This window comes from Exophiala mesophila (genome assembly GCF_000836275.1).
Source record: "Exophiala mesophila strain CBS 40295 unplaced genomic scaffold supercont1.2, whole genome shotgun sequence".
Classification (NCBI taxonomy): domain Eukaryota; kingdom Fungi; phylum Ascomycota; class Eurotiomycetes; order Chaetothyriales; family Herpotrichiellaceae; genus Exophiala; species Exophiala mesophila.
In genome coordinates, this window is record NW_015622505.1 from 87,608 (window position 1) to 113,501 (window position 25,894).

At 50.1% G+C, this 25,894-nt stretch overlaps 9 protein-coding genes across 9 annotated transcripts; 4 read left to right on the plus strand and 5 right to left on the minus strand.

The window, feature by feature from the left end:
- Positions 1–9: 9 nt before the first annotated feature.
- Positions 10–1,092, minus strand: PV10_01969 (uncharacterized protein; the record flags this gene model as incomplete). The annotated part of the gene is made up of 1 exon (XM_016366236.1): positions 10–1,092. One exon carries the CDS (start codon positions 1,090–1,092, stop codon positions 10–12), a length of 1,083 nt encoding a protein of 360 aa, XP_016225754.1.
- A 340-nt stretch (positions 1,093–1,432) lies between these two features.
- PV10_01970 (uncharacterized protein) lies at positions 1,433–1,962 on the minus strand (the record flags this gene model as incomplete). Its single annotated transcript, XM_016366237.1, has 2 exons — positions 1,433–1,711; positions 1,771–1,962. The coding sequence occupies 2 exons, from the start codon at positions 1,960–1,962 to the stop codon at positions 1,433–1,435; spliced, it is 471 nt and encodes a 156-aa protein (XP_016225755.1).
- A 287-nt stretch (positions 1,963–2,249) lies between these two features.
- PV10_01971 (uncharacterized protein) lies at positions 2,250–4,514 on the minus strand. The gene is made up of 3 exons (XM_016366238.1): positions 3,863–4,514; positions 2,793–3,804; positions 2,250–2,382 (listed from the first exon to the last, which is right to left on the minus strand). Exons 1-2 carry the CDS (start codon positions 4,281–4,283, stop codon positions 2,801–2,803), a joined length of 1,425 nt encoding a protein of 474 aa, XP_016225756.1. The 5' UTR covers positions 4,284–4,514; the 3' UTR covers positions 2,250–2,382; positions 2,793–2,800.
- Positions 4,515–13,327: 8,813 nt separating this feature from the next.
- Positions 13,328–15,136, plus strand: PV10_01972 (diphthamide biosynthesis protein 2). The gene has a single exon (XM_016366239.1). The coding sequence runs from the start codon at positions 13,400–13,402 to the stop codon at positions 15,032–15,034; it is 1,635 nt and encodes a 544-aa protein (XP_016225757.1). The 5' UTR covers positions 13,328–13,399; the 3' UTR covers positions 15,035–15,136.
- A 1,287-nt stretch (positions 15,137–16,423) lies between these two features.
- PV10_01973 (uncharacterized protein) lies at positions 16,424–18,376 on the plus strand (the record flags this gene model as incomplete). The annotated part of the gene is made up of 1 exon (XM_016366240.1): positions 16,424–18,376. One exon carries the CDS (start codon positions 16,424–16,426, stop codon positions 18,374–18,376), a length of 1,953 nt encoding a protein of 650 aa, XP_016225758.1.
- A 1,389-nt stretch (positions 18,377–19,765) lies between these two features.
- PV10_01974 (uncharacterized protein) lies at positions 19,766–21,400 on the plus strand (the record flags this gene model as incomplete). Its single annotated transcript, XM_016366241.1, has 1 exon — positions 19,766–21,400. One exon carries the CDS (start codon positions 19,766–19,768, stop codon positions 21,398–21,400), a length of 1,635 nt encoding a protein of 544 aa, XP_016225759.1.
- PV10_01975 (uncharacterized protein) lies at positions 21,075–22,773 on the minus strand. Its single transcript, XM_016366242.1, has 4 exons — positions 22,587–22,773; positions 22,320–22,518; positions 21,975–22,262; positions 21,075–21,905 (listed from the first exon to the last, which is right to left on the minus strand). The coding sequence occupies exons 1-4, from the start codon at positions 22,730–22,732 to the stop codon at positions 21,666–21,668; spliced, it is 873 nt and encodes a 290-aa protein (XP_016225760.1). The 5' UTR covers positions 22,733–22,773; the 3' UTR covers positions 21,075–21,665.
- A 711-nt stretch (positions 22,774–23,484) lies between these two features.
- PV10_01976 (acyl-CoA thioesterase II) lies at positions 23,485–24,328 on the plus strand (the record flags this gene model as incomplete). Its single annotated transcript, XM_016366243.1, has 2 exons — positions 23,485–24,234; positions 24,293–24,328. 2 exons carry the CDS (start codon positions 23,485–23,487, stop codon positions 24,326–24,328), a joined length of 786 nt encoding a protein of 261 aa, XP_016225761.1.
- A 63-nt stretch (positions 24,329–24,391) lies between these two features.
- Positions 24,392–25,588, minus strand: PV10_01977 (uncharacterized protein). Its single transcript, XM_016366244.1, has one exon. The coding sequence runs from the start codon at positions 25,220–25,222 to the stop codon at positions 24,602–24,604; it is 621 nt and encodes a 206-aa protein (XP_016225762.1). The 5' UTR covers positions 25,223–25,588; the 3' UTR covers positions 24,392–24,601.
- Between the last annotated feature and the right edge of the window lie 306 nt (positions 25,589–25,894).

The window sequence follows — 25,894 nt, forward strand, 5'->3', positions numbered from 1 at the left end:
GATGCCGCTCTACAGATCCGCGCGGGCATCTTCCCCGGCCCACGCTCTCCGGATGAGCTCTCTGATGGGTCCTCGCTGGACTTCCCTTGGGTTGGGATATTGATTGCTCACGGCAATGTCGGCCGCTTTGTCGATATCTTCCTCCTTCATTCCGTAGTCTTTCAGGGCTCGCTTCACCTTCAACTTCTCTAGAAGGACGTTGAGACCTTTGGTGGCATCGCCGTCACTTCCGGGAAGGACTGCTGCAAGTTTGGCCATGGCGTCCGGGATTGCCGGAGCATTATAGCTGAGGGCGTGCGGGAGAACAATAGTGTGGGTTTCGGCGTGCGGGAGATTGAAGCTTCCACCTAGCGTATGGCAGAGCTTATGGTGCAGGGCCATAGCCGAACTGCCGAGACAGACACCGCAGAGCCACGCACCGTACTGCGCCTTCTCACGTGCAGCTTGGTCGGAAGCGCTTTGGATAATTTGTGGCAGTGACCCTGCTAGAGCTTGTGTGCCCTCGATGGCAAGAAGGGAGATGATGGGGTTTTTGTTCTTTGCATATAGTGCTTCCACGGCATGGGCAATCGCGTTGACTCCGGATGTGGCACTGAGAGACGTTGGCAGGGTCATGGTCAGATCAACATCATAGATGACGGTGCCCGGCAAGATCTTGGGGTCGGACCGTGTTGTCTTGCGACCGTCTTGAGTTTCGCCCAAAATGGGAGTCATTTCACTCCCGGCATAGGTGGTTGGTATGCAGATGTGATAGAGCCCTGTGCGCACCGAGATGGCTTTTCCCAGGCCTATGGTTGATCCTCCTCCTATTGACACCACCAGGTCTGCAGACTTTGTCTTGACGTAGGACAAGGCTTCTTCGGTAACGTGGGAGGGGGTATGCATAGTGGCATTGGAGTAGGTGCCTGCGGGCTCGATGCCCGAGGCTGAAAGGATTTTGGCGAGGTTTTCGACTTGGTCGATTTGCTGAGGTGTTGAAAGAAGGAGGGGCGATTTCAGTCCCAGTCGTGTGATTTCTTCAGGGAGTTTGTTGATACTTCCTGGCCCAAACACCACTCGTCCGGGGTTGGCATTATACTCGAAAGGATCCATGATGACAGGATTCTGAGCTGGAAAGGGATTTCTGAAGGCCCAGAGACTGCTGATGAAGGCTACAATTGAAAGTGAACTGACGAGAAAGAAAACTGCCAGGCCTCATCGGATGTTTTTGTGCCAGTCGCACGCAGTCAATCGGATAAATGCCTGGGGAGGAGTGGGTTTGAGGGGCTGCCGGAGAGGCGAGGGGGGGCGACGTGGGGCAAGTCATCGGATGCTGCACCTCCCCCAAGAGACGTTCCATTACTAAGCATCCACTGACTGCCTCCAAGTCATCCGTTCTCGCATAACAAACTCGAAAGACTTGTCCTGTGATGTTGACATTGGGTTGACAGAGTTACCCTGAGTTGGTTTCCCAGAGATAAACAACTGCGATGAGCGCCCAGCTTGCAGACAAACCAATCAGGAAATATCGAAGTCTGTTGGAAATCGTAATGCCGTCGTTGTAGTCAGTCATCAGAGGCACCTTTGCCTTACCGTGCCAAAAGTTTGTTAGGTGTCTATACGCCAGCGCCATACAGAGCGAATTCACTGAGCTTAACAGGAACATGGTCGTTTTGGAATCGGATTCCTGGGTTGCTGCAAGATACACAGCTGACCCGAGGGAGGACAAGGTCTACACAGGGCTTCATGTTAGCTTTTGTTGATCTGGATTTCATCTGAAATTGAACGTACCGCCAAAGCTCCGCTTGTCTGTGTTGTTCGCGTCTTGTGTAGTTGGTTGGCGGCTATATTCGAGTATTGTGCCGCCTGCTCTGTCTGGTCTTTATGTTTTTGAAGATTGTAGATTGCCATCGCTGAGAGCAGACCACTGTAGACACTGGCCGTCGCCTGGCCCACGTGATAGAACGTCGGATATAGAGACATCGTTGCACTCGCCAATGGGTTGTGATACTATGCGGACGGGAAGAGGATCTGGCGAAGATGTAACTTGACTGTGTTGGTTTTGGGATGCGAGAATCCTCGTGATATGAATGACGTCATCCCAATCTGGCAAGGTCTTGTTAGGCAGGAGCGCAACGTGACGCAAAAATGGTGGGAAGGTGCGACACAAGCAACTGGAATCAACGAGTTATGCGAGTAAAAGGTGGACAGGTACGTTTCTGGATCGTATACACCGCGTTCTCTTGGATGAAATACCTAGAAGATACCTGGCCTAGGGTAAGGCATAACAACCTAGGAAGACAGTCCTCTGTCATGCTGCCTCAACATGGGACCGATTCATCCTACACAGTAAGAAGCCCCTCTCGCTCTTCAACCAGGCTCCCCTATCCCACATCACAATCTCTACTCCATTGTCAGCCCCAATCCCAATCCCAGACAGACAAAGGCATACAAAATGTCGCCCACATCCAACACTAAACTCATTGTACGCAAGTGGCCCGAATCAGGAAAGACAGAATCCCCCCATGTGTCTTACAAAACCCACTACGCCAGTAACCATCGTCGCAAATATCGCATACAACACAACCACCATAGCCAATGATCAAATCGGGATTGATTTTTTTGTGGGCGTCGTAAAATCCCCTTTTTCCCCGATGCTGGCAGGCCGTTGAAGGACAGTGCAGAGGACGCAAGAAGGATGTCAGAAACAGTGAAAACCCTCGAAATCTTTTCAAAATTTGGCCTATGCCACGTAGAGGAAGACCTCCACTTGGGTGACGAGTATCCCGATAAAAACCACCATTTGGACGTACCATCAGTTTCATGAAATGTGCCCATCATACCCAGTAGAAAGCCTTTCACGAAGTACTCGCCAGTCATTGAACATTTCGAGTGAATCATCGAATGGATTTGGGTGGCCGGTGAAGCGGGAGAGACATCCGGCGACAAGCTTGCAATCATTCCGATTCAGGCCTTTGACCGCGTTCATCAACCGAGACACTGAATAGGCCAAGTGACACAGAGCGTCCGTATTGTTCAGGGCCAGGATGATGTAGAAGAGCTCAACCGGTGAAATTTCTCGCTCAGCCTCTAGTTGATCGACCTCCTGCTCAATGGCTTGATATATGCCAATTCCGTGCGATGCTGATTCGACTTCTAACTTCAGATTCGCAAAGTATAGAAGCGAAGCAAGCTTCGACCTGGTGGCTTTCATCATTGAATATTCGTCTGGCATGGCGCTAGAACGCCGAAGTACTCGGCTGATCGAGTTGTTGATCTGATTGGGTGGCTCGAAAGATGTCCTGCTGGAGATGTAGCCTGAAGTGATGTGCTCCAAGAGAAGAGATAGCTCTTGGTGTGGGTGTGCTGGATGGGATTGCTCAAGACACTCTTCGGCCGATTGCTGCCCGAGTGGTGTGACAGAAGCATTGCAAACCAGAGCATCCAGCCAGAAGAGGAAGGTGAAGAGACCTTCTTGGGTGCGTAAACTTCGAGGGCCACCGTTGACGTCGATCATTCGTTTCAATCCGCTCCAGTGGAACTTGGAAAGAAGATACTCATGGCGCAGCTCCTGTAAGTTAGCTAACAGAGCTACACCCAGCATTGTCCCTCCAGTGGGAGCAGAAGGAGACAGGGCAATCTGCTTGCCGATCTCACGTAGGGCCTGAACCTCTTTTTCGCGAGAATTGATTGAGGATCGCGCCCCTCGTTCTTGGGGGAAATGCGAAGATGAGATGGCTAAAAATGCATTGAACGAAGCGGCGCTCGTTTTGAAACATTGCAGCCATTTTTGTGGCACATCTGATCCCTGACCTTCGAGCATATCTATGCCACCCACTTATCAGCTTCGTCATGGGTAGCAGAACAAACCTCAGTGACTTACACCAATGAATTAGATCGTCTTCGGAGCTACTAATAAGCAGCTTAGGGATTGTAATCACGTCGTCGTTGGTGTCGCCGGCAGGCAAAATGAACTCATCATTTAGGCTTAGCGAGGAGGAGCTCGGTGAGCTCGGTGAGCTCAATCGTACAATCTCCTCGGTCTGTGAAGAGTCCGGAGATGTTGATCTTGCTTGCTGAAGAATCGGTGACCTTGAGCGTCTTCGCTCTGGTGGAATTGGTGAACAGTCCCAAATATGGATCTCTCCGCCGTGGGTACTCTTCACTGTGGGAGCCTTCTTAGCCTTACCAATTGCTGCCCGTTCTTTCTGGCGACGATGAAGGACATGGATCTTGATGGCTTCTTGTGCCGCCCTTGAATTGGAGCCAGACGTGATGAAAGTGAAGACAGCCCGATCCGCCATATCCGTGAGGCAGGTGCGGGTTCGCTCAGGGTCAGAATTCCAACTTAGTCCATTGCCGCGTGAAGACGTGCCGCTATCTCGAAGAAGCAATGAGGGTGAATCAATCAAATTGAGACATGGGATCCTAGAATGGTCTAGTCCGCAATGTGATAATCATGTCGAAATCAGCATTTGGGAAACGATTTTGTGAGATACCGCGTGTTTGAAATGCCCTCACCAAATTGCATGCGCGTGGACGGGCTACGAAGAGGAGGCGTAGGTCGCCTTTACTCCAGGACGCTCACAATAAATTGCCCGACTTTCCTTGGCAGTAGCCCTCGGCCCTGGATCTGGGCCCTCGGGGCGGAGTTCTGGCTATGACACCAATGGACCGTGCACCCACAATCTCGGCTTCTAGGTGACGGATTTTAGCTCTATCGCCCACGAAACCCATTCTCAACCTGTTCTCCGATTGCTTTGGCATTATTCCAAAAGAAGGCTGTCGGGCCCAAAAGCGGAAAGGTGATATCCGTTCGTATCCCATCCCTTTCCAAGACGAGAACCAGTAATCCTTCAGCAAAATACAAGCTCTCGATAATGCATTCATGTTCAAGGCATCAACTCGTCACCTGGGGAGGTATATCTATTTCGGAGATATTCCTCTTCTACTGCCAACATGTATAAACCAATCTATAGTGCACGTTGTGTTCGCAAATTGGCAATAACCCTACGATATCACAATGTTGCAACTCAATCCCGACCCTAGTTTTCATTTCGAATTACTGAGAGTCATTGCCGGGGCTCGCGGACTCGGCGCTGATGTGGGAGAAGTACTCAACGTCTGCGAAAAAATTGTGCCCGGCGACTTTGAAAGCTGGTATCGCGAGTTCCGTGACCTTGGGGACTGGGTAGAGTCCACCATCGATGAGGATCGTGACGATAAAGTATCTTTACGCGACGCCTATTGGAGGGCATCCAGGTATCATTTTGCCTCGGCCTTCTTCTTCCAAAAAGAATCAGAGGACGACAGGGCCTCCACCATCTTCGATCGATGGAGAGTCCTATTTCAAAAGGGCACCCGCCACATGGAAATCCCGCCCGAATACCTCACCCTCAAAGCCGATGGCTTTCAGATACCCGTAATCCTTTTCAAGTGCGCTACCGACGACAAGCCTCGGCCTGTCCTGATTATAGGAAACGGCTTGGATGGTTCCATGGAGGAGATGTTCCACATGAATGGGATGCAGGCGCTAGAACGCGGATATCACGTCGTTCTTTATGAAGGCCCTGGCCAACCCTCTGTCCGTCGGGCACAGAACATTGGTTTCATCCACGATTGGGAAAGAGTTGTAACTCCCATTGTTGACCATCTCGAATCCCAACCTTATGTGCAAAGCAATCAAATTACACTTTTCGGGAATTCTCTCGGGGGCTACCTGGCAGCTCGAGCTGCCGCATTTGAACAGCGTCTCGCAGCTGTTATTCTTGTCGACGGTATATATGACGTGGGCGACGGTCTGGGTGATCTTTACGGCCCAGAAGCCCTCAAGCTCTATCAAGAGGGAGATCAAGAAGGCTTCAATAATGCAGCCATCGCCCTTACCAAAAAATCTACCAAACTCAGATTCCTGATCAATCAGATTTCCTGGGCATTCATGTTAGATCCTTACCAAGCTCACCAGGTGTGCAAAAGGATGAGCTTGAGAGGTATCGAAGACAAAATCAAATGTCCGGTATTCATTGCAGGTGCAGAGAACGATATATTTGACAAGATAGACCAGCCAGGGGCAGTGAAAGCAGCACTTTCACACCTTGGCGAACGGGTAATCCTCAAAAGATTCACCGCCCAGGAGGCTGCAGATGCTCATTGTCATGTTGGTGCGACTGCTTTCTCCAATCAAGTAATCCTTGGTTGGCTTGAAAACCAGCTAGGAGCAACTTCAGTAGTCAATGGCCACGGACACTGAGTCTCGCTATTGATGGGAGGATGAGGTCTAAGTCAATTTGTCCCCACAAGAAGTCAGATCATTATTTCAAACAGTGGGATGCATTCCATTAGAGAAACATCTGGAGGGATATGGTGGTACATAGGATCCGATAGAAAATTGTTGCACATTAAGACGGATGTTTTATTCCTCTGTCGGGCTATCGCATATTCGATAGTGAAATACAGCAGCCATGTTAAGCATCATATAAATCTGTACTTCGATCGCTGCTCCAGAAAAAGCCAAATTTGATACACGAAAATTTCTCCAGACTTTCCAACGTGATTGTTGTTCAACAAGAACTGAGGGGGTCCAAAAGAACATTTGATCACTACCTAGTTTCTAAAGTCATGTGCTGGATACTCTAACAGAGCTAACGACCCCAGACCAACTTTTCACCACTCCTCCATGATGTAAGGTGTTCACCTTGGTCTCGCCATTGCCTCGAGAAGTTCACCAGTCTTCTGTACTTTGAACTTCTTAGCTGGTATCAACACGAACATCATCACACAAATCTCGTCGAATGAGTTATGCCAATCCTGTATAATGTAAGTATAAGAACGCCTACTCACAGGGGAAGCGTACATGGATTGTTCCCTGTTGAACAACTACATCGCCCTGTCGGAGAATCTTTTTCACTCCGTCATCGAGTGTTAACTCGATTTGTCCCTTCAAGACTACCCCGAAATCGACGCTCTCAGTCCGATGGACAACGTTCAATTTATCTTCGCTGAGATCTTTGACGGGAAGAAAATGACAGAATCTGCAAGTTGCACCAGACTCATCTGCGAATGCAATGTTCTGTCCATAGTAGTCGACAAACGGCTCATTGAGGTCTGCTGGGAGGCCAGCAGTTCTGTAGACATTAGCCATGCCAGCATTGCTGCCTCCTGGTGGTTTTCCCGTCACTGGGTTTAAAGATGTCAGAACATCGTCAACTAGGAAGACAGCTTTGCCCTGGTCATCATGGCCTGTTCTGAGGTTAGGAATATTACAGCGAACTTATGGTGACTCGAGTGCTCACCAGTCACTACTCGACGATTTTGCAGAGCGTCCATTATTGTGGTCTCCAGAATTTGAAGTTTGGTTGATTGAATCTCGGGAATCGACTTGGGAATGCCTTTCTGGTCAGAACAGGGTCGGGGTCTTAGTTCAGAACTCCAGCAAGTGATGAAGCTCAAACTAATACCAAGATATATCACCGAGGGATCACAAATCCCCAGGAGCTCACCGTTGAGAACGCGGCTATGCAGCTACTTCGGTATATTTCCGCCCCTACCTGCCGATTGACAAGCCCACGTATGTGATGAATATCTAAGACTTATTGCATCTAGAGCATGGTCATTTGAGTTCTCCAGATATGTGGTCAGTCTAGTGGAGGATGCAACCATTCCGCTTTGGGTCATTCAGGATCTTTTCTGGTTTAGTCGTTATCTGCCTAGGCTATCTAGTGGGGAATCTGCCAAAGGCAATTCTGATAGACGGCAGCTTAAACACTCTCGACCTTCACCTAAACTACTCGGATGGACGTTCTCGACAAGTTTATTGCCGACCGGCGTGGCAAGAACTCCCCCTCAGGTTGATCAATGCCCGAGTATAGACCCATCGGCCATCCTTATCAGTTGCGGGGATCGAGAAGCAGACTTCAAGGATCAAGTGTCGCCCGCTTGGAGAGATATCTACAGCTGAGAATCGACATATAATGAGCAAGACATTTCGCTCTTGAAAATCGTCAACCGAAAGACAAATCTCCTCCTCATCTCTTGCCTTATACCTTTTCAGAGTTCGGATATTTGACCGCTCGACACGTTGTTGAAGACAGCCGTTCGCTATGGCCGAGAAAGACGTAGACACCAAAGAAGACATCGTTCCCACAAATTCCCAAGATGGAGAAGTTCTGGAGCATGTTGAGCCCTTTGACGAGAAAAAGCTAGTCAGGCGCATCGACATATTGTGAGCAATGTTGTCACTGCTACTTCACCAGAGATCTTTTTAACGCTGGGCACCTAGCATGATACCCCTGTTGGCCAGTCTGCCTTTTCTCAACTATCTGGACAAGTCATCTCTCAGCTTTGCGTCTATCATGGGTATCATCGACGACTTGGTGGGCATTTTGCTTCTAGCTTACTTGCGAGATCTACTGACACGATGATTCGAATACAGTCACTTACAACGAATCAGTATTCTTGGGCGAATAGTATCTTCTTTTTTGGATACTTCTTCTTCACCTGGTTTGCGTCCTGGTTCTTTGTGCGACTCCCTCTCGGCAAGTATATCTCTGCCACACTGTAAGCACGTCCTGACATCTGCTTTGTATGTTGTGTCTTTGTTCATTGTATCTGACCGTCCAACCCAGACTGGCCTGGGCTATCTGCATTGGTGCAATGGCAGGGTGCCAGAATTTTGCAGGTATAATGGTGGTTCGCTTCATACTAGGCGCAGCTGAAGCGTCAATTCTTCCTGGTTGCAGCTTATTGACAGGCATGTGGTACAAAAGAGAAGAGCATCCTCTCCGACACGGCGCATGGTTCTTTGGTACATCCATCGGTGTAATGTGCGGCGGTCTTCTTGCATATGGGATTGCTCACATTCAAGGAGGCATTGGCCCATGGAGGGTAGGCCCTACCTCCGCCCCAGAACTCTCCAAAGGCTAACTCTCCATCCAACAGTGGATGTTCATCATCTTTGCAATCGCAACCGTTATCTGGGCTGCATTCTTGTTTTGGGCCTTGCCAGATACTCCTATGAACGCTCGATTCTTATCGCCCGAACAAAGACTACAGGCTGTCAGTCGAGTCCGAGTGAATCGCCAAGGACTGAAAGACACCACGTTCAAATGGTATCAAGTCCGCGAGGCACTGCTCGACCCCAAGGTTATTCTCCCAGCCTTGATCTGTTGTACTCTTAGTATCACCACGGGTGCCTTAAATGCGGTTAGTTTAGGCTAAATCCCATGTTTTGCAACATTCACTGACACTAAATGGCAGTTTGCACCAATCATATTGGTCGGATTTGGTTTCAGCAGACTTCAAGCATATCTCTTCAATATCGCCGTGGGCGGCGTCCACGGTGTATTTATCTTGTCTGCTTCATATATATGCACAAGATGGGCCAATGTTAGATGCTATACCCTTCTTGTGGTCATTAGTATCAGGTAAGTCTTTGTCTCACATACGAAACATCTGCTTATTGTCCTCCCAGTCTTATGGGAAGTCTTATTGTCCGGCTATCAACGGTGCAAGGCGCACGTTTGTTCGGCTTCTTGTGCTACTTTGCCCATCTTCCGGGCCTGTCTATCTCTCTCTCGTTGATCGCTTCCAATACGGCAGGATTCACCAAAAAGAGTGTTGGCACATCAATGTACACAGTCATGTACTGTGTTGGCAACATTTCGGGGCCTTTCCTCTTTCAGGCAAAAGATGCTCCTAAGTATATTGTAAGAGCCTCCAAGAAGCATGCAAAATCTGAAGTATTAATCAGTTTGTCTAGGGTGGTTACAACGGCATCATTGGCTGCTTCGTTGCGTCCCTGGTGTTTGCTGCACTGATTCCATTGGCTGTCATCCGTGAAAATCGTCATCGTGACAAAGTTTATGGAAAGCCTGAGAGCAGCACGACTCAACAAGAGACTAGCGGTGATCTGCCTGTTTTGACTGATCAGACTGATGGAGAGAACAAAACCTTCCGCTATGTCTGGTAAGCGGTCGGCCTGGACGTCGAGCAGATCGAGGAGGTCTGTCAGTCTTACTCTTTGTCCAATGGGTGGGGAGTGGTACATTCATAGTACTAGGGTTCAACACTGTCGCGCCTTGCAAGGCCCAAAGTAGCTACTACCAAATAACATCCTACAGTCTGTTATAAACCTACAACATGGGACATGTCACGTCACCTTTTATCTATATCTTTCGCAGCTCAGAGTAACTAGAATATAGACTGCCTTAGAATCATTGTCTTCGGGGGGCTGGGTCACCAGGGCATTACCTACGGTACTAGAACTTTCAGCAGCTGCAGAAGTATGACCTCTCCGACTTGGAATTCCTGGTAAGCCGTGATTGAACGATCTCGGCAAGATAAAAGGGGTGGAACTCAGCAAAGCTGCCGGCCTCAGTAATTTGACTGGGAGGTGGCGATTCACCATACGTGCCACAGGAAGGATACGAACAATGATTCAGCTACACCGGAGTTTCCGAACTAATGGGAGTGCCATCGTCGTCCTATCTCCGATATGTGTGTGATGGTAGTGGCTCGCGAAGCAAAGCTTCGGTTTACGGAGATAGCGTGCCTTGCATTGGCGTATATCATGGGGGTTCAGTACAGTTCGAGACCCTGGTCTAAGCCAGATTGAGGTCTGACTTCCCGTTTTAGACATATCTGTCCTTCAGAACTATCGAGTGGTTTAGCGGTACGGTTTGCACGCATTTTTGCTAATCGAAGCCAAATTTCTGAGACGCCTATGACTGTAGACAATATTTGCTGAAACAAGTCCGCATAATCAGCATGCCTTGCGGGGGTTGATGTATCGCCGAAGGATGATGAAGGCGATCTGGTGAGGCCCACGACATGGCCCACAGCAAGTCATTTGAGGAGTAGAGGACGAGTTGATTGTTTAACTTTCGCAGTCTGATTACTTTATGACTCGAGTTTTCCTACTCATCTTTCCATCCTGTTCAAAGACCTCCTCAAGGTCACAAGTGAAGGACCAGTTTCATCATGGGTGACGCTGGGTATGTTGTTGAAGAACACTGGCACTCGAAACCACGCCATGTTCGAGTGATTTCGATTGGCGCTGGTGCATCAGGATTGATGGTCGCGTACAAACTGAAGAAAGAGTGTCAAAATTATGATTTGGTATTGTACGAAAAGTGAGTGGTCCAGATCCATTGTGAGTACGGCTGTCGCTGAGAAGTGAAAGGAACCCTGAAATTGGCGGAACATGGTATGTGATGTCTAGGGAACACAACTTCTGCAAAAATTGACAAATTATAGGTATGAGAACCGATATCCTGGGTGTGCCTGTGATGTGTAAGTATATTTGATTCATCCCTTCGATGAGTCTACGACTGAGGTGTCCATAGTCCTTCACACGTCTACACGTACCCATTTGAGCCGAATCCAGACTGGTCAGAATTCTACGCAGGATCTCGAGAAATTCAGCAGTACTTTATCGACTTCGCAACAAAACACGATCTGAACAAGTACATTCAATTCAACAGCGTTGTTCAGTCGGTCACCTGGATGGAGGACCAAGGAATGTACGATGTAGAGATCTCGCGTCAAGGGAAGATAATCCATGACTTTTGCCACATCCTGATAAATGCCACTGGTACCCTTAACAAGTGGAAATGGCCTAGTATCTCAGGCCTACATGACTTCCAGGGGACGCTTTTGCACAGTGCCAATTGGGATTCCAAGTTGAGTTGGCAGGACAAGACAGTGGCCGTGATCGGCACTGGATCATCTGCGATCCAGATATTGCCACAAATTCAACCAACGGCGAAACACATTGTCACGTTCATGCGGTCTGTTACCTGGATTTCGCCACCGATAGCAGAGGACATGCTTAAACAAGCCGAAGCTGATGCCGGCAATCTCGGGGGGAACCTGGCCTCAACATCCCAACACAGGTACACCGACGAAGAGAAACGGCGCTTCCGGGAACACCCTGAGGAGCACTTGGCCTACCGCAAAGAGCTAGAATGTCGATTTAATGGCATGTTTGACTTGTTCTTGGCCGGGTCCGAGGTATCCAAGGCGGCTCAGGAAAGCATGCGACAAGAGATGATACGCCGTATCGGTCCTGGAAATGAAGATCTCAAAAAGCGGCTAATTCCTCACTGGCCCCCTGGATGTCGACGGCTTACACCGGGCGAAGGGTATCTAGAGGCTCTTGTCAAGGACAATGTTACCAGGGTTCACGACGAAATCTCTCACATCAATGCAGAAGGCCTGGTGGACGTGACCGGAAAACTGCATAAAGTCGATATCATTGTTGCAGCGACAGGGTTTGATGTCACTTTCAAACCTTCTTTTAAGGCATTCGGAGTAAATGGGGTGGATATGCATGAAGAGTTTGATCCTTTGCCTAAGGTGTATCTCTCCATGGCAGTGGCTAAGTTTCCCAACTATTTTACTATCAACGGCTTCCGGGGCAGCTGGGCCGCAGGCACAGCTCTGAACTCGCATGAGGCTTGCGTCAACTATATCGTCCAATGTATGCATCGGATTCAGAATGAGAACATTCGAGCATTGGAGATCCGACCCGAGCCGATCGAGGACCTGTATCAGCATATTGATGAGTGGCATAAACGCACTGTCTGGAATGCGGACTGTACAAGGTGAGTACATCGAGCTTCTCAGTGTGATGGGATACTGAAACCCTGGGATTAGCTGGTTCAAGAGTAAGACTGCCAGGAACAAGTTGATAATGTGGGGAGGCTCAGTAAGTTGATGTCATGTCTTTGGGGGTGGTCACCAGACTCGTGCCTAATGGAATGCAGAACTTGCACTATCTCAAGTCGCTTGAGTTTGTTCGATGGGAACACTACGAGTTCCGATATCACACTCGCAATACGTGGGCCTTCCTCGGCAATGGGCAGGTCAAGGCCGAGATCTCCAAGGAGGTGGCACGATTGACGCCGTATATACGGAATTCTGACGAACCATGGAAGATAGATTAAAGATAGATTAGCTAAACAAGTGCCGTATGATCAGGCCAGGACTCCAGGACCGCCATATGCCAGGATCACGATGGAACTTCTGCTACGTTGTCGGTCACGTGAGCAACACAGTCCCGGCCCTATAGTTCTCATCATACAGATATACTAGCGGTCCTGCTAATCGCCATTGAGATGTTTTGTTGATATCCTCGCTAAGAAGACGAAGTGGTTCCGTCCCAGTATATATTTGGTCTTTGGTCCACAGGCGGGATGGTATCCAACAAACCAGGTGATATCACGTGATGAGCGATGGGGCCGAGGGGCCTTCGCCTCATTCTCGCCAAGACATGCTGTTTAGCCACTGGACAAAGATTTCAATCAATGCTGATTTCCATTCTCCCTGATATACATCAACCGTCAATTGAGGGTGATCATCTCGACATGAACTAGACGTGCGCCATTTGACGTGTGGCTTCCGCAAGAAAAACCCCTGGAATATGGCAGGGCAGATCAACGAGGCGCCGATCTTATCAACGCCAGAGAGTCATATCCTCAGTGAGACCATCGACGATGTCGTTCTTCACCCACCAGACGCTTTGACGGACGATCAGATACACACACGTTATGAAATTCAGAGAACCTTGGTTGAGATTCGGCAGCAATCATGGCGGCGGGTAGCACTACAGTTTCCGGACCACATGCTACCTCACTCGTCGCGAGTGTTTCAGATGCTCTCACGGGGATTGCGCGGTGCTAATGCCACCCAGCAGTTTAAGGAGCCAGTCATGCCGGCCGATACTAATATTCAAGGCCTGTCTCTCCAAGACAATGGACCTGTGAAGCTGACGATCCTTGGCGATACGTCGTACGGGTCATGCTGTGTGGACGAGGTTGCTGCAGAGCACACTGACGCGGATGCGGTCATTCACTATGGAAGGGCATGTCTTTCACCCACAGCGAGGCTACCGGTGCTGCACATCTTCACAGTCATGAATCTAGACCACCAAGACGTGATTAGCCAATTTCAGGGTCATTTCCCAGATCTAGGTGCCAAAGTCATCCTCACTGCTGATGCTCCGTATGCGACTCATGTCGAGCCTATTACACAAATACTGGTCGAAGCAGGCTATCAGAGCGTGTTTGCTGCATCCATTGTTCATGATCCTTCATCCTCCATCCCCAATCGCACGGTTCCCAGTTCTGTTGATGAAGATGCCACCACACTCTCTGAATGGCACCTCTTTCACATCTCAGAGCCACCGACTGCATTGCTACTGACCTTGACCTCGCGGGTGGCCAGCGTCAAGATCTTCCACACTTCAAACCAAGCAAGCGGTAGACCTGACGTCGATCGGCCAACTCAAATGCTTCTCCGTCGGCGATACGCTTTGATCACGTCACTGTCCACTGTGTCGACGTGGGGAATCTTGATCAACACCCTTTCAGTGAAGAACTATCTGAGCATTCTGGATCACATCAGGCGGCTGGTCTCCTCGGCAGGCAAAAAGTCGTATTTGGTGGTGGTGGGAAAACTCAACCCGTCCAAAGTGGCCAACTTTTCCGAAATTGGGGGATGGGTCGTGATTGGATGTTGGGAAAGTTCACTGATCGATAGCAAAGAATTCTACCGACCAGTCATTACACCTTTCGAGTTGGAATTGGCACTCAAGAGCGACGAGGAGCGAGTATGGACAGGTCAGTGGCGAGGCGATTTTCAGAACGTGTTAGAGTCGGCATCAAAGGCTGTGCCTAGGCACGCAGGGAGGGATGATCCAAGGCATGCCTCTGAAGAGCGTGTTGGGGACGATGAAGACGACGATTGGGAATCAGAACCACCTGAGTTCGACCTTCGAACGGGTCGATACATCTCTCGCACTAGACCGATGCAAAGCAGTCGCACAGTGGGATCAAATCCGTCGTCCACGGTGATCAAGCTTCAACGAAGCGACCTTGTGACGGTCAATGGCGTCGCCTCACCTGCGGCTGAATACCTCTCTCAACAGCGCACGTGGAGAGGATTGGGTAGCGACATGGAGGTCCGGTACGAGGAGTCCAATGTTGGTAATGCGATCGAGGAAGGACGGTCAGGTGTGGCGAGAGGTTACACGGTGGGCGAGTCGACTAGATCATGAACACCGGTGAGGCTGCCTCTACCAGTCATGGCTATGCTTACATTTGTAGTTTGGACACGAATGGACGACATAGATTAAACAGAGGGTTCACCAACAGGCTAGGTAGACAGTGTAAAGAGCTGGTGTAACCTTCGACTTGGATCTTCTGCCGCACGTTTTGTGTGTCTCTTACCAAGGGTGATGACTTCGTCAATGGCGAGTGCACGTGACCAGTCACTGCCAGACGGCAGGCATTTATTTTGGGGGTCCTTCAGAACTGAAAGGTTGGAAAATTGCACTGATGATTAACTAGCAAAATTATTGCAAAACAAACTTGGTGCAGACAATGTTAGAGCAAGTGGTCTGTCCAACGCGAGCATTCTTTCTCGTACTCGTGAAGATCCCTAGCAAAGTGCACGAATGAGATGACAAGATGAATATGACGACTTGGCCAAGATTGGCATCGTTTCAATTAGGCGAGAGCTCATGCATGCATACTCGTAATGAAGCTGCATTCGGGTACTCAGAGGCCGGCGACATCCGTAGCAACTAATGCAGGTGACATAACGTGCGCATAGCCACTCATAGTTACGTGGTTAGGCGGGATTTTCAGAGCTTCAAACACCTTTTGAAAAGCTTCGAGTGTCTGTTACTACAGTACCTAGGTACCTATGGGTACCTACATGCTGATGGGCTCACGGCGGGCCTCTCGGCCTGGTAAGGGGCGCTGTGGGCGTCATGTTGGTAGTCCGCGGAGCCCGCGGGACGTGGTTGACATCATCAGAGACCCCCATTGAACCCCCGCTCCCGATTAAACCACCCATTGACCATCAACATTTACGCCTATGATTCTAAGTACGATGAATCGGCTTGTTTGCGGACTTAATACGAACGCATCTCGTTTCTGTTCAGCTGCACCAGTGGCACGACGCACATTTGTTTCCACATGTCACCATGGTTTCTACTAGGCAGTGGATGGAAGGCCTTGCGAACAGACCTTACCTATCAGTTCCACCCTCGGTGCACCATGGTCCCACTGTCATTATTTGTGTCAAGCATCATTCGTGAAAGGGTACACAATATTGCGCTCTTTGTCTTTTTGTCTGAGGCTTGGATCAAGTCTTGATCAGCTTCACTCGTGAGGCACTGCCGCATTTGATCATGGCCCTCTAAAGCTTTTTACTGCTCACTGCCCTCGCCAACCCAGTATATCCATCATTTCCTCTTTGCAACTTCCCTTTTTTTGGCCCTCTACCACTGATCTCGCCTCCATTGACGTTGATACTGACGGCAGGACCATCTCGACAAGACTCGACAGAAACGATTCTTCACGACTGCAACTGCCGTGGTGGATGATGAGAGTTGCGCTTGCCACTTGTGTTGCCAGCGTCCTGTTGACGGCAGGCACCAATGGTAGAGTCCCCCTCCTTTCCCTTCCCTCTCTTCCTGTTCTTACGTCTGACTCTCTTCCCTCCTCCAGCATACGCCATCTCTCCCGAAGAAGCATACCTCGAGGCGTTGATCGCAGCTCGAAATGTCCCACGCGCCCTTCCAAACTCTCCCAATGGGTACACCCCGACTTTCCTCGACTGTCCTGCCGACCTGCCCTCGGTCAGGAGTGCCGCAGAGCTGTCGCCTAACGAGACGTCATGGCTAGCCACAAGGAGGAACAACACCATCCAACCCATGCGCACCTTCTTGGATCGTTTGAACATCCCCGACTTTGACGCTGCTTCATACATTGACTCGGTCGCCAATAATGCTTCTGCCTTGCCTAATATTGGTATTGCCGTCTCGGGTGGTGGCTGGCGCGCCCTTCTGAATGGTGCAGGCGTTCTAAAGGCTTTCGATTCTCGCACCGAAAACACTACTGGCAGTGGTCAGCTTGGAGGACTCTTGCAGTCGGCTACCTATCTTTCTGGCCTCAGTGGTGGTGGCTGGCTCGTGGGTTCCATCTTTGTCAATAATTTCACCACAGTCGAAGCCCTCCAGGCCGACGATACAGGTTCCGTCTGGGAGTTTGGGAACTCGGTCCTGAGTGGGCCTAGCACCCGAGGGATCCAGGTTCTAAATACTGCCCAATATTACAGCAGTCTGGCCAGCGACGTAAGAGGAAAGGACCGCGCCGGATTTGATACCAGCTTGACTGATATCTGGGGTCGAGCGCTCTCCTTCCAATTGATCAACGCTACAGACGGCGGCCCAGCGTATACCTGGTCCTCTATTGCATTGACGGAAGCTTTCCAGAACGGCGATACCCCATTTCCCATCATCATTGCCGACGCTCGCGCTCCCGGCGAGACCCTGATACCGGGCAACACTACCGTGTACGAGTTCAATGCATTTGAAATGGGTTCCTGGGACCCGACATCCTATGGCTTCATTCCCACACAGTATCTCGGCACCAATTTCACTGCCGGTGACATTGTCGATGATGATCGCTGCGTGGTGGGATTCGACAATGCTGGCTATATCATGGGTACCTCATCCTCGCTCTTCAATCAATTCCTCCTCAACCTCAATGGTACAGACATTCCTGAATCTCTCAGGAACATCCTCGCCGAATTCCTCACGTCCCTCAGTGCCGACAACAATGACATTGCTGATTATACCCCCAATCCCTTCTATCGCTACAACCCCGCCACCAATCCATCGGCCAATTCCACCCGCCTGACCTTGGTTGATGGGGGCGAAGACTTGCAAAACATTCCCCTGCATCCACTGATCCAACCCAACCGCAATGTCGATGTCATTTTTGCCATTGACTCGTCTGCCGATACCATTTACAATTGGCCCAACGCCACCGCTCTGGTGGCCACCTATCAACGTTCCTTGGCCGATGTCGCCAATGGAACCGCCTTCCCCAGCATCCCCGACCAAAACACCATTGTGAATCTCGGATTGAATACTCACCCGACCTTTTTTGGATGCAACACCAGCAACATTACCAACGGTGCCCTTGTCCCTTTGGTCGTCTACATTCCCAATTCACCTTATGTCACATTCAGCAACATGTCCACCTTTTCCCTCGAGACAAACAACACCTATCGAGACGCCATCATTCTCAACGGCATGAATGTGGCTACGATGGCCAACGGCACGGTCGACGACACCTGGGCCACATGCGTCGGCTGTGCAATTCTGAGTCGTAGCCTTGAACGAACCGACACCCAGGTTCCCGAGGCGTGCACTCAATGTTTCAACCGCTTCTGCTGGAATGGAACTCTCGACAGCAGTGAACCTCCACCATACGAGCCAGTCCCGGTCTCTGGAGAGATCAACATCGAAAACCGTGCCACCACACTGTCTGTGGGCTGGGCAGCCGCGGCTGTCGCGGCTGCTGTCGCGATTTCTTCGATTTAGACGGTCAGGTCACCGACGACCGGCGTTTCTGTGGTTGTTGTCTTTGGTGACAACAAAATGAGCACTCTCACCACTGACGCATCATGTATCAACATGTGGATGAGAATCTAAAACGCGCACAGCTGCTCATCATCAGCTTCGAGATCTAGTATGTTTTGGGATATGGTGCATGGTCATTTGGTCAGGAGGGGTATTTGTCACTGGGGATCACGAAAGGGCGACATCCCGCTGTCATGAGAGTTTCAAATTTGAGTAGATCAACACTTTGATACCAAGTTCTGCGTTGAGCATCTCAGTTGCGAGCTTCTAGAGGCGTTGACGAGATTTGAGGCTGCAATGACAGCAACGAGCCTTGGACACATCAAAGGTCCTTGGTGCAGTTTTGAAAACTTGACAGTTGCGACCCCCCGGCCGTTCCTTCCGTGAATCAATATGTCTTTTTCCGTCGTAGCTTCCTTCCTTGTCAGGGTTTGTATCAGGCAACCTGTTCCAAAAGGCCCAAAGGCCAGATTGTCGTTTCAATTACCAAAACAACCATGATCAATGTTGACAAGATGGTTTGTGTGGATGGACTGTTTGCACGACGCATATGGCTCATCACCTGCAAGAGACCTTCACCCTCTCGAGTGATCTGCGCTGCGGTTATCTCGGCCTGTGCAGCTTACCTCGCTTGCAGTTCCTTCACGTTGAGAGCCATGCATCAATGTCTAGCAAACAATGCAGTCTATACGCCAATGGCTTTGCATACAGCAAGGCTATATCTCGTACCGACTGTCCGTTGCAACCGCGGCCATTGCTCGGGCGAGGTGGACATCTCCAACGGGGGCCTAACAGAGATCCTTTAGGAAGCCAATCAGGTCGAGATATCGCACTTCCATCCCCAAAAGCACGCCCCATCCGACTCGGGGTTTTGTCATCTAGAAGACTTTGATTGCCACCATTCTCACTCGAAGTCCCTACCCGGACAGCCACCTTTGGCTCATGTGGGGATGCAAGTTGGAGAACCCTGGCACACCAAGCACGTCGTACATCCAGATCCTGCATTGGCATGGGAGAATTTCCGCCTAGGATGATGATGGGAATGGGGTTTTGGCCTTTTTGTCAATCCCAAACATTTGACGAGTCATATTTGGCTCATGACTTCTTTGTTGCTTGCTTTGTCAGTCCATCTATTGACGCCCTTTGGCGACACATCTCGACTTCCCCTCCCGAGCCTCCGTATATACGAACAACACCGAGCGACTGCTCTGCCATCGACCTGACGTAACATGAGATGACGTCTGCAGCTAGCTCATCAAGCTGCGCAAGAACATGGTTGAACGAGTTGAAAGGACATTGATGTCCCATCCTGACCCAAAGTTTCAACATGAGAAATCCGACGCCGAAAGCATGGCCTCTGTCGAACGACCAGTACCAATAGTCGGAGATTGGACTGTTGACAATGTACCTATTCAAAATGAGAACCCAGTCACGATGCAAGATAGTCACGGTATCAGGTACCAGTACCTTACCTTCGAAAGCGTCATTCCCTTGGAAGAATATGCGTCCTCACATCCAGACGCCACGCCCCCTCCAAATCTTCGCAAGTTCGAGTCCCCATTTGGTTGGGGCTCAAAACGCAAACTCACCGTTCTGATCCTTTCGTGCTGCTGTACATTTTGTGCCGCCTACAGCGCTGGTGCATACTCGATTGCCGCCGAGCCTCAGCGAGAGCGGTGGAATTTGTCAGTGACGGCGTTTGCGACTGGCGTCACCGCCTGGGCTATGGGATTCGCTGTATCTCCAATGTTCCTCGCCCCCTTCTCCGAGATCAATGGTCGAAGACCTGTCTTCATCGCATCGGCCATCATGTTCCTCATCGGCCAGGTGGCGTGTGCGGTCACCTCGTCATTCGCCGTCATGCTCGTGTTTCGCTTCTTTGTTGGAGCAGGTGCCAGCACCTTTGCAACCATTATTGGCGGTGTCATCTCCGACATGTATCATGCCGAAGACAGGAATGCCCCAATGGCCATTTACAGTGCTTCAGCGTTGGCCGGGACCGGGTTTGGCCTTTTGGTGCCTGGTTTCATCATCGGCAGGGTCGACTATCGATGGGTTTACTACCATCAGATCATCTATCTGGGATTCTTGCTTTTTGTTCTATACTTTTTCTTTAGCGAAACTAGAGGATCTGTCCTTCTCAGCCGGAAAGCAAAGTTGCTGAACCAGTACCTGGACGAGCTGGAAAAGCGGGATTCCTCACCTCAAGAACCCAAACCTGACCCGGGCACCTCACGACTGGTCCGTTACAAGGTCGAAGCAGACGAGAATCGATCGTCGATTGGGAGGATGCTCTATGTCTCTCTCACTCTCCCCTTCACCCTTCTTGCAACCGAGCCAGTGGTCTTCTTCTTTTCCCTTTGGGCCTCCTTTGCCTGGGCTGTCTTGTACATGACCTTCTCCGTCATCCCTCTGGTATTCACTACCCGCCACAACTTCAATACTCAGCAGAATGGCGCGGTCTTCTCCGCGGTCTCCATCGGCACCATTCTTGCCGCTATCTTGTCAATCTACCAAGAAAAGCTCGCCAAGCGTCGCTGGCCCAAGTTATCAGAAAGCCCTGAAGGACGGCTCTACTTTGCCTGTCTCGAATCTGCACTATTGCCCATTGGATTGTTTTGGTTTGGCTGGACCACTTCGTCGTCGATCCACTGGATCTCTCCCGTATTGGCCATCGGATGTGCTCAGATTGGCATCTTCTCCATCTACCTGGCTGTCTTCAACTATCTTGCCGATGTCTACCATCGTTATGCCTCTTCTGCCCTTGCGGCCCAGGGATTCATGCGCAACCTCATGGCCGCAATCTTTCCTCTTTTCACCAACCAGATGTTTACAAATTTAGGTTATCCTCAAGCCAGTAGCTTGCTGGGAGGCATTAGTGCTTTGTTGACCCTGGTTCCCTGGGTTCTACTTTTCAATGGTGAGAAGATTCGCGCGCGGAGCAAGATTGCGAGGGAGATTCTTTCGTCTCCATCAAGGTCGTGAAAGTCAAAGTCAAGACGTGACAGCGGCCCCTAAAATGGACTGGAGGGTATAATGAGCGATCGGTTTGAGTCAGCCCTATTGAGGCGTGACATTCCGGACCATCCATTGTATAGTAGAACAAAATCAGGTTGTCTATCGTGAGAAGCGACCAGGACCAGTCGACTGAGTCAAAGTGCGAGCTTCCAGAACTTTTATCGAAGTTCCAATATATCTTAGAGTAAACTCCATCTGTGGTTATACATGCTTTCAGTGTTTAGGGTCATCCTCAGCGTTGACCTGCCAGCCGTCGTTCCTGCACTTCGGTGAGGGCTCTACTTCCGGATAAGAATGCGACAAGTCCGATCGCCGACAATACGGGGAGGGTTTTGAAGAGATTCCAGGTGGTATAGTAGAGGAAAAAGACGCCCTCAATGCCGATGATGCTCCCAACGAACAGGGTGTGAGACAACGGGGCGTCTGACAGTGCCTTAGAGACGTGGTCGACATTGCCGCCAAGATATAGCCACTAAGAACAATTAGCACTTCTGGTCAGAGAGCAGATCTCAGCTTCGTTGTGACGAAGAATCGCACTTACCGCGCCAAACAGGACCGGTAATGTGGCCAAAACAGCGCCGAGAAAAGTCAAGGTGATGACGATGTTGGGGCTCTTGGGGTCTGCCCTGAAGATGTGGTGTATTTCCGGTCTCTTTCCATATCTGATAGGTTTCTCGGTGGATGGAACAGTTGTGCTCCCCTCGAGATCGATGCTGAGGGAGAAGGCGTTGCTGTTGAAGGCCTCGGATGTACCAAAGGAACCAAGGATAATGCTGGCAGTCAAGGGAGACGAGCCGCGGAGGAACTGCACGGGAAGGTCTTTGTGCGTCTAAGCATGGAGAATCAGCAGGCCACAATATACAAGTCTTGAGGGAGGTCTGCCCACCAAATCCAATTTGGCTTTACCCGATTCTTTGACACTGAAGGGGTAGGAGATGTCTAGGTTCGTGGCAGGGTCTTGCAGGAGGAGGAATGCCTGATGAGGTCGCTTGGTCGACTTGCCCTCTTGGGTAGTGAGAACAACCTTGAGAGTATCGACCGGCCCAAGCTTGATAGGACTCGTCACAGGCTTCGACGGGGTCAACCTAGGATCGAAATGTTAGCGCAGTGATTTAGTCGCAGTCGGCAACGTTGAATGAGTGAATGTGCTGACTTCTCTTTCAGTCCTCCTCCCACGCCTGCTCCTTTGCCTTGGACGCTCACTGATCCTTCGGTGAAAGACCACTCAGCGGCGGAAACGCCATTGTGGAGGACACCAAGCAGTAGCACTGCCTGTGGCAGCAGCGAGAGCAGACGCATGATTGTATATGACAGTTCGTTGTAGATATCCGATATCAACCTCACATGGTTTATTTCATTGTTTGCAGCCAAACCATACGTCGCCGGATCTCCAAATGCCAAGGTTTCCTTACATGTGCTGCTTTTACACCAAGTCACGGGATGGTTATATCTTTTGAATGCCGCTTTTAGTGACAAGACTTCCTAACTAGTCGCTCTGCCAAGCCTAGAATGCCTCGGTCTCCTTCACAAAGAAGCCGCGACCCCAGTACCCCACAGTTTAGATGCTCCTGCCCGAAGGTGTGGTTGAGTTGCCCGCCTCGGTCGCAACTTTTATAGATACTCGTAGATTCCTACCAAGGTAGCTACCAAGGCACTATTCATCGTCATAACCCAGGAGCCTATTACAAGGAGGATCGTCAGAATAGATGCTTTCCATTCGTCTGATCTCAACATAACGTTTTCTCAGATTCTTTTCTTCAACATACTTAAACTTGAATCGATACCCCATATCTCCAACCGATATCCTACTCTCTTATGGACTCCACCACTACGTTGTTATAAGAAATCGACCATCCAACCGCTAATCATGGCCAAAGGGAACGAGTTGGACTTTGAAAGCCATATTGAATTGAAGGAAATTGCACCAGTGCGCACCCAAGTTTCACCTTTCGAGACTAATTTCCTCATACAAACTAAACTCATAGGACACTTTTCAAAATGTACATCAGCCATGGGTATTCTTCATCACGTTTAATGTGCCGGGTCCGGTCATGATGGCAGAGGCTGCCGCTGCTGCTTACAGAACTGTTCCCGAAGGATTTGTCCTCGACTCTCTTCATACCCAGTTTCTTATTGGTCCCAAGGCCGACAAGCCACTCATCTACAGAGTGCAACGCTTAAGCCAGGGTCGGCGCTTCGCCGTTCGGGTAGTCACCATCGAGCAGGATGGTAAAGCTGTGGTCACCAGTACCATTAGTTTTATGAGTGGTGCAGCATGGAGCGGCAAAGCATTCCAGCATACCACTCAGACCAAGATCCAGAAGCGTATCAAAGAAATTACCCTGGACGACTTTGAAGGCTCGAAAACCGACTTGGGACCATTCATGAAGTTTGAGAGGCTTCCACATGAGCACGCTACACCCAAAGAACATTCAACCACAATTGCCCCTGTCGTTGCCAAAATCGACCCGCCCATGCGCGCCTCAACAGGTGACGCAGCCCATATTCTTGCCGTCATTCATATGTCAGACTACCACGTCATGGATTGTCCTCTCGGAATTCACGAGGTCAATCATGGACAGCCAAAGATCGGCGACTATGAACGGAAGCGTACGCCATTTGACATGAAGATTATGACCAGCCTTAACCACACGATCCACTTCCATGTACACGGTGGTTTCCGGGCAGACGATCTCCTCTACGTCGAGGTCACTTCACCTTGGGCGCGGGATGGAAGAGGAATGATACACTCTAAGATTTATACCAAGGATGGGCTATTAATAGCCACGTGTGTCCAAGAGGTATGCCAGCCGTGTCCTAGCCGTCCATATTGAGACCCACAAACTGATACTGTCTCAGGCATTCTACGTTTTCAAAGATACACCGAAGCTCTAATTGGTCCCCAAAGCCTTGAGACACTCTTGACATGCATACTTGAGTATCACAGAGTTGAAGAGTGTCATCACCAGCGTGCATGGACTGTCTAGAAATAAACTTGATTCCAATATCGAATTACTTGTAATACCACAATACTTTCCCACACAGAAATCACACCTGTGCTATGCAAAACATATCTAAAATCCATGCAACTCCTGGCAGTATCCTCTCTCGCTTGACACGTCAACTTCGGCAAACCCACAACCGCGCCTTTGCACCTTGTGCTCAGATCTAGTCATATTGCCAGGCAGCGATGGTACCATTATTGTAGGGGATTGCCAACGCAGCAACGGAGACACAGGCGGACGGATCACCCAGTGGTACCCATGCGTTGGGCACATTGGCATATACCTGGTAGGCGATGCTACCATGCGTTGGGCAGGCCATGAATCCATCCGCACCGAAAGCGTACGTGGTCACCTCTCCATACTCTGCGCCTGGCGTGTACTCGTACACAAAGGGGGAGCTAACAGCACCTTCAGGAACAACGTTTGCGTGTGCCCCGGTGAAGAGGATCTCGCCAGATGGCAAGACATAGACCTGTTGACCGCCTGGCACCGAAGTGGCCATATCGCCCGCAGAGCGGAACACCGTCTCGTTTCCAGGAGGGCATGATCCTTGAACAGCAACACTGGCTGGGCATGAAGTGACGGTTTGCGGCAGGTTGAGCCAAAACTTGCCACTGTTGGCGTTGATGGATTCAAAGTGAAAGGGCTGGATGTCAGAGCCAATGACAAGACCGTATGCTGATGGGAAGGTCGCTGGTGCGTCAGGATTCTGGCCGGAGCTCCCAGTTGGTGCTGCTGCCACCAGGGCTGGGAGAGCAGCAATAAGCGTTGACTTGATGTGCATCTTGCTTGAGCGACTTGAATAGATGATGTGGTGGGTGGTTAAGACGAAATTTAATCAAATGAATCTCGGTGGTTGTGAATGTCTCTGGCGAATGTGGTCAAAGGGGCTTCGTTGATGATGGTACGGTTCGTCCAGTCGTCGGGTTGTTCAACGACCTTTATATCATTGCCGGCCGAACTTACCTCATGTCCATTGATAGACCTTGGACAACATCTTCAAGAATTAGAAGCCTTGGATCATTGTAACAATTTTAGTGCCTTCAATATCTCGCATGGAGGTAACGTGGTCTGTGAATACTCCGCCCTCTCAACACTACGGAGTACTAGTTGTCGGTATGTAGGGAGAGAGGTTTGCACGTGGTCAGACGGTGGGCGCAGTCGTTTGCTCCAGCGATCCGGGTGGGACCTTTATCCCCGAACCTTTGCGTCCACTGTACTGTAATAAGGTGAGCGAATTGCCCGGGTCGAGGGACATATTGTCTGCATCTAGACTGTATGAGAGCACGGGCCATGTAGTCCACAGCCAGATTAGTAGGAACTCCAACTGAGATAGGTGGTCACAGCGTCAATAAGTGATCTATTTCAGGTGCCTCGAGCCTGAACTTGGTAAAGCCTACCGGTACGGTGCGTTCTCCAGTCTAGACCATCATCTAGGCATCTGAGGTAACATCGC

Excerpts from the sequence above, each read along its gene's own strand:
- PV10_01971 (XM_016366238.1), bottom strand. The coding sequence starts at position 4,283 with ATGGCGGATCGGGCTGTCTTCACTTTCATCACGTCTGGCTCCAATTCA. Across the intron at positions 3,805-3,862 it reads AGACGATCTAATTCATTGGT|ATATGCTCGAAGGTCAGGGA; the intron begins GTAAGTCACTGA and ends TGGGTGGCATAG.
- PV10_01972 (XM_016366239.1), top strand. The coding sequence starts at position 13,400 with ATGGCAGGGCAGATCAACGAGGCGCCGATCTTATCAACGCCAGAGAGT.
- PV10_01975 (XM_016366242.1), bottom strand. The coding sequence starts at position 22,732 with ATGCGTCTGCTCTCGCTGCTGCCACAGGCAGTGCTACTGCTTGGTGTC. Across the intron at positions 22,263-22,319 it reads GTAAAGCCAAATTGGATTTG|ACGCACAAAGACCTTCCCGT; the intron begins GTGGGCAGACCT and ends CTCCATGCTTAG. Across the intron at positions 21,906-21,974 it reads TACCGGTCCTGTTTGGCGCG|TGGCTATATCTTGGCGGCAA; the intron begins GTAAGTGCGATT and ends AATTGTTCTTAG.
- PV10_01977 (XM_016366244.1), bottom strand. The coding sequence starts at position 25,222 with ATGCACATCAAGTCAACGCTTATTGCTGCTCTCCCAGCCCTGGTGGCA.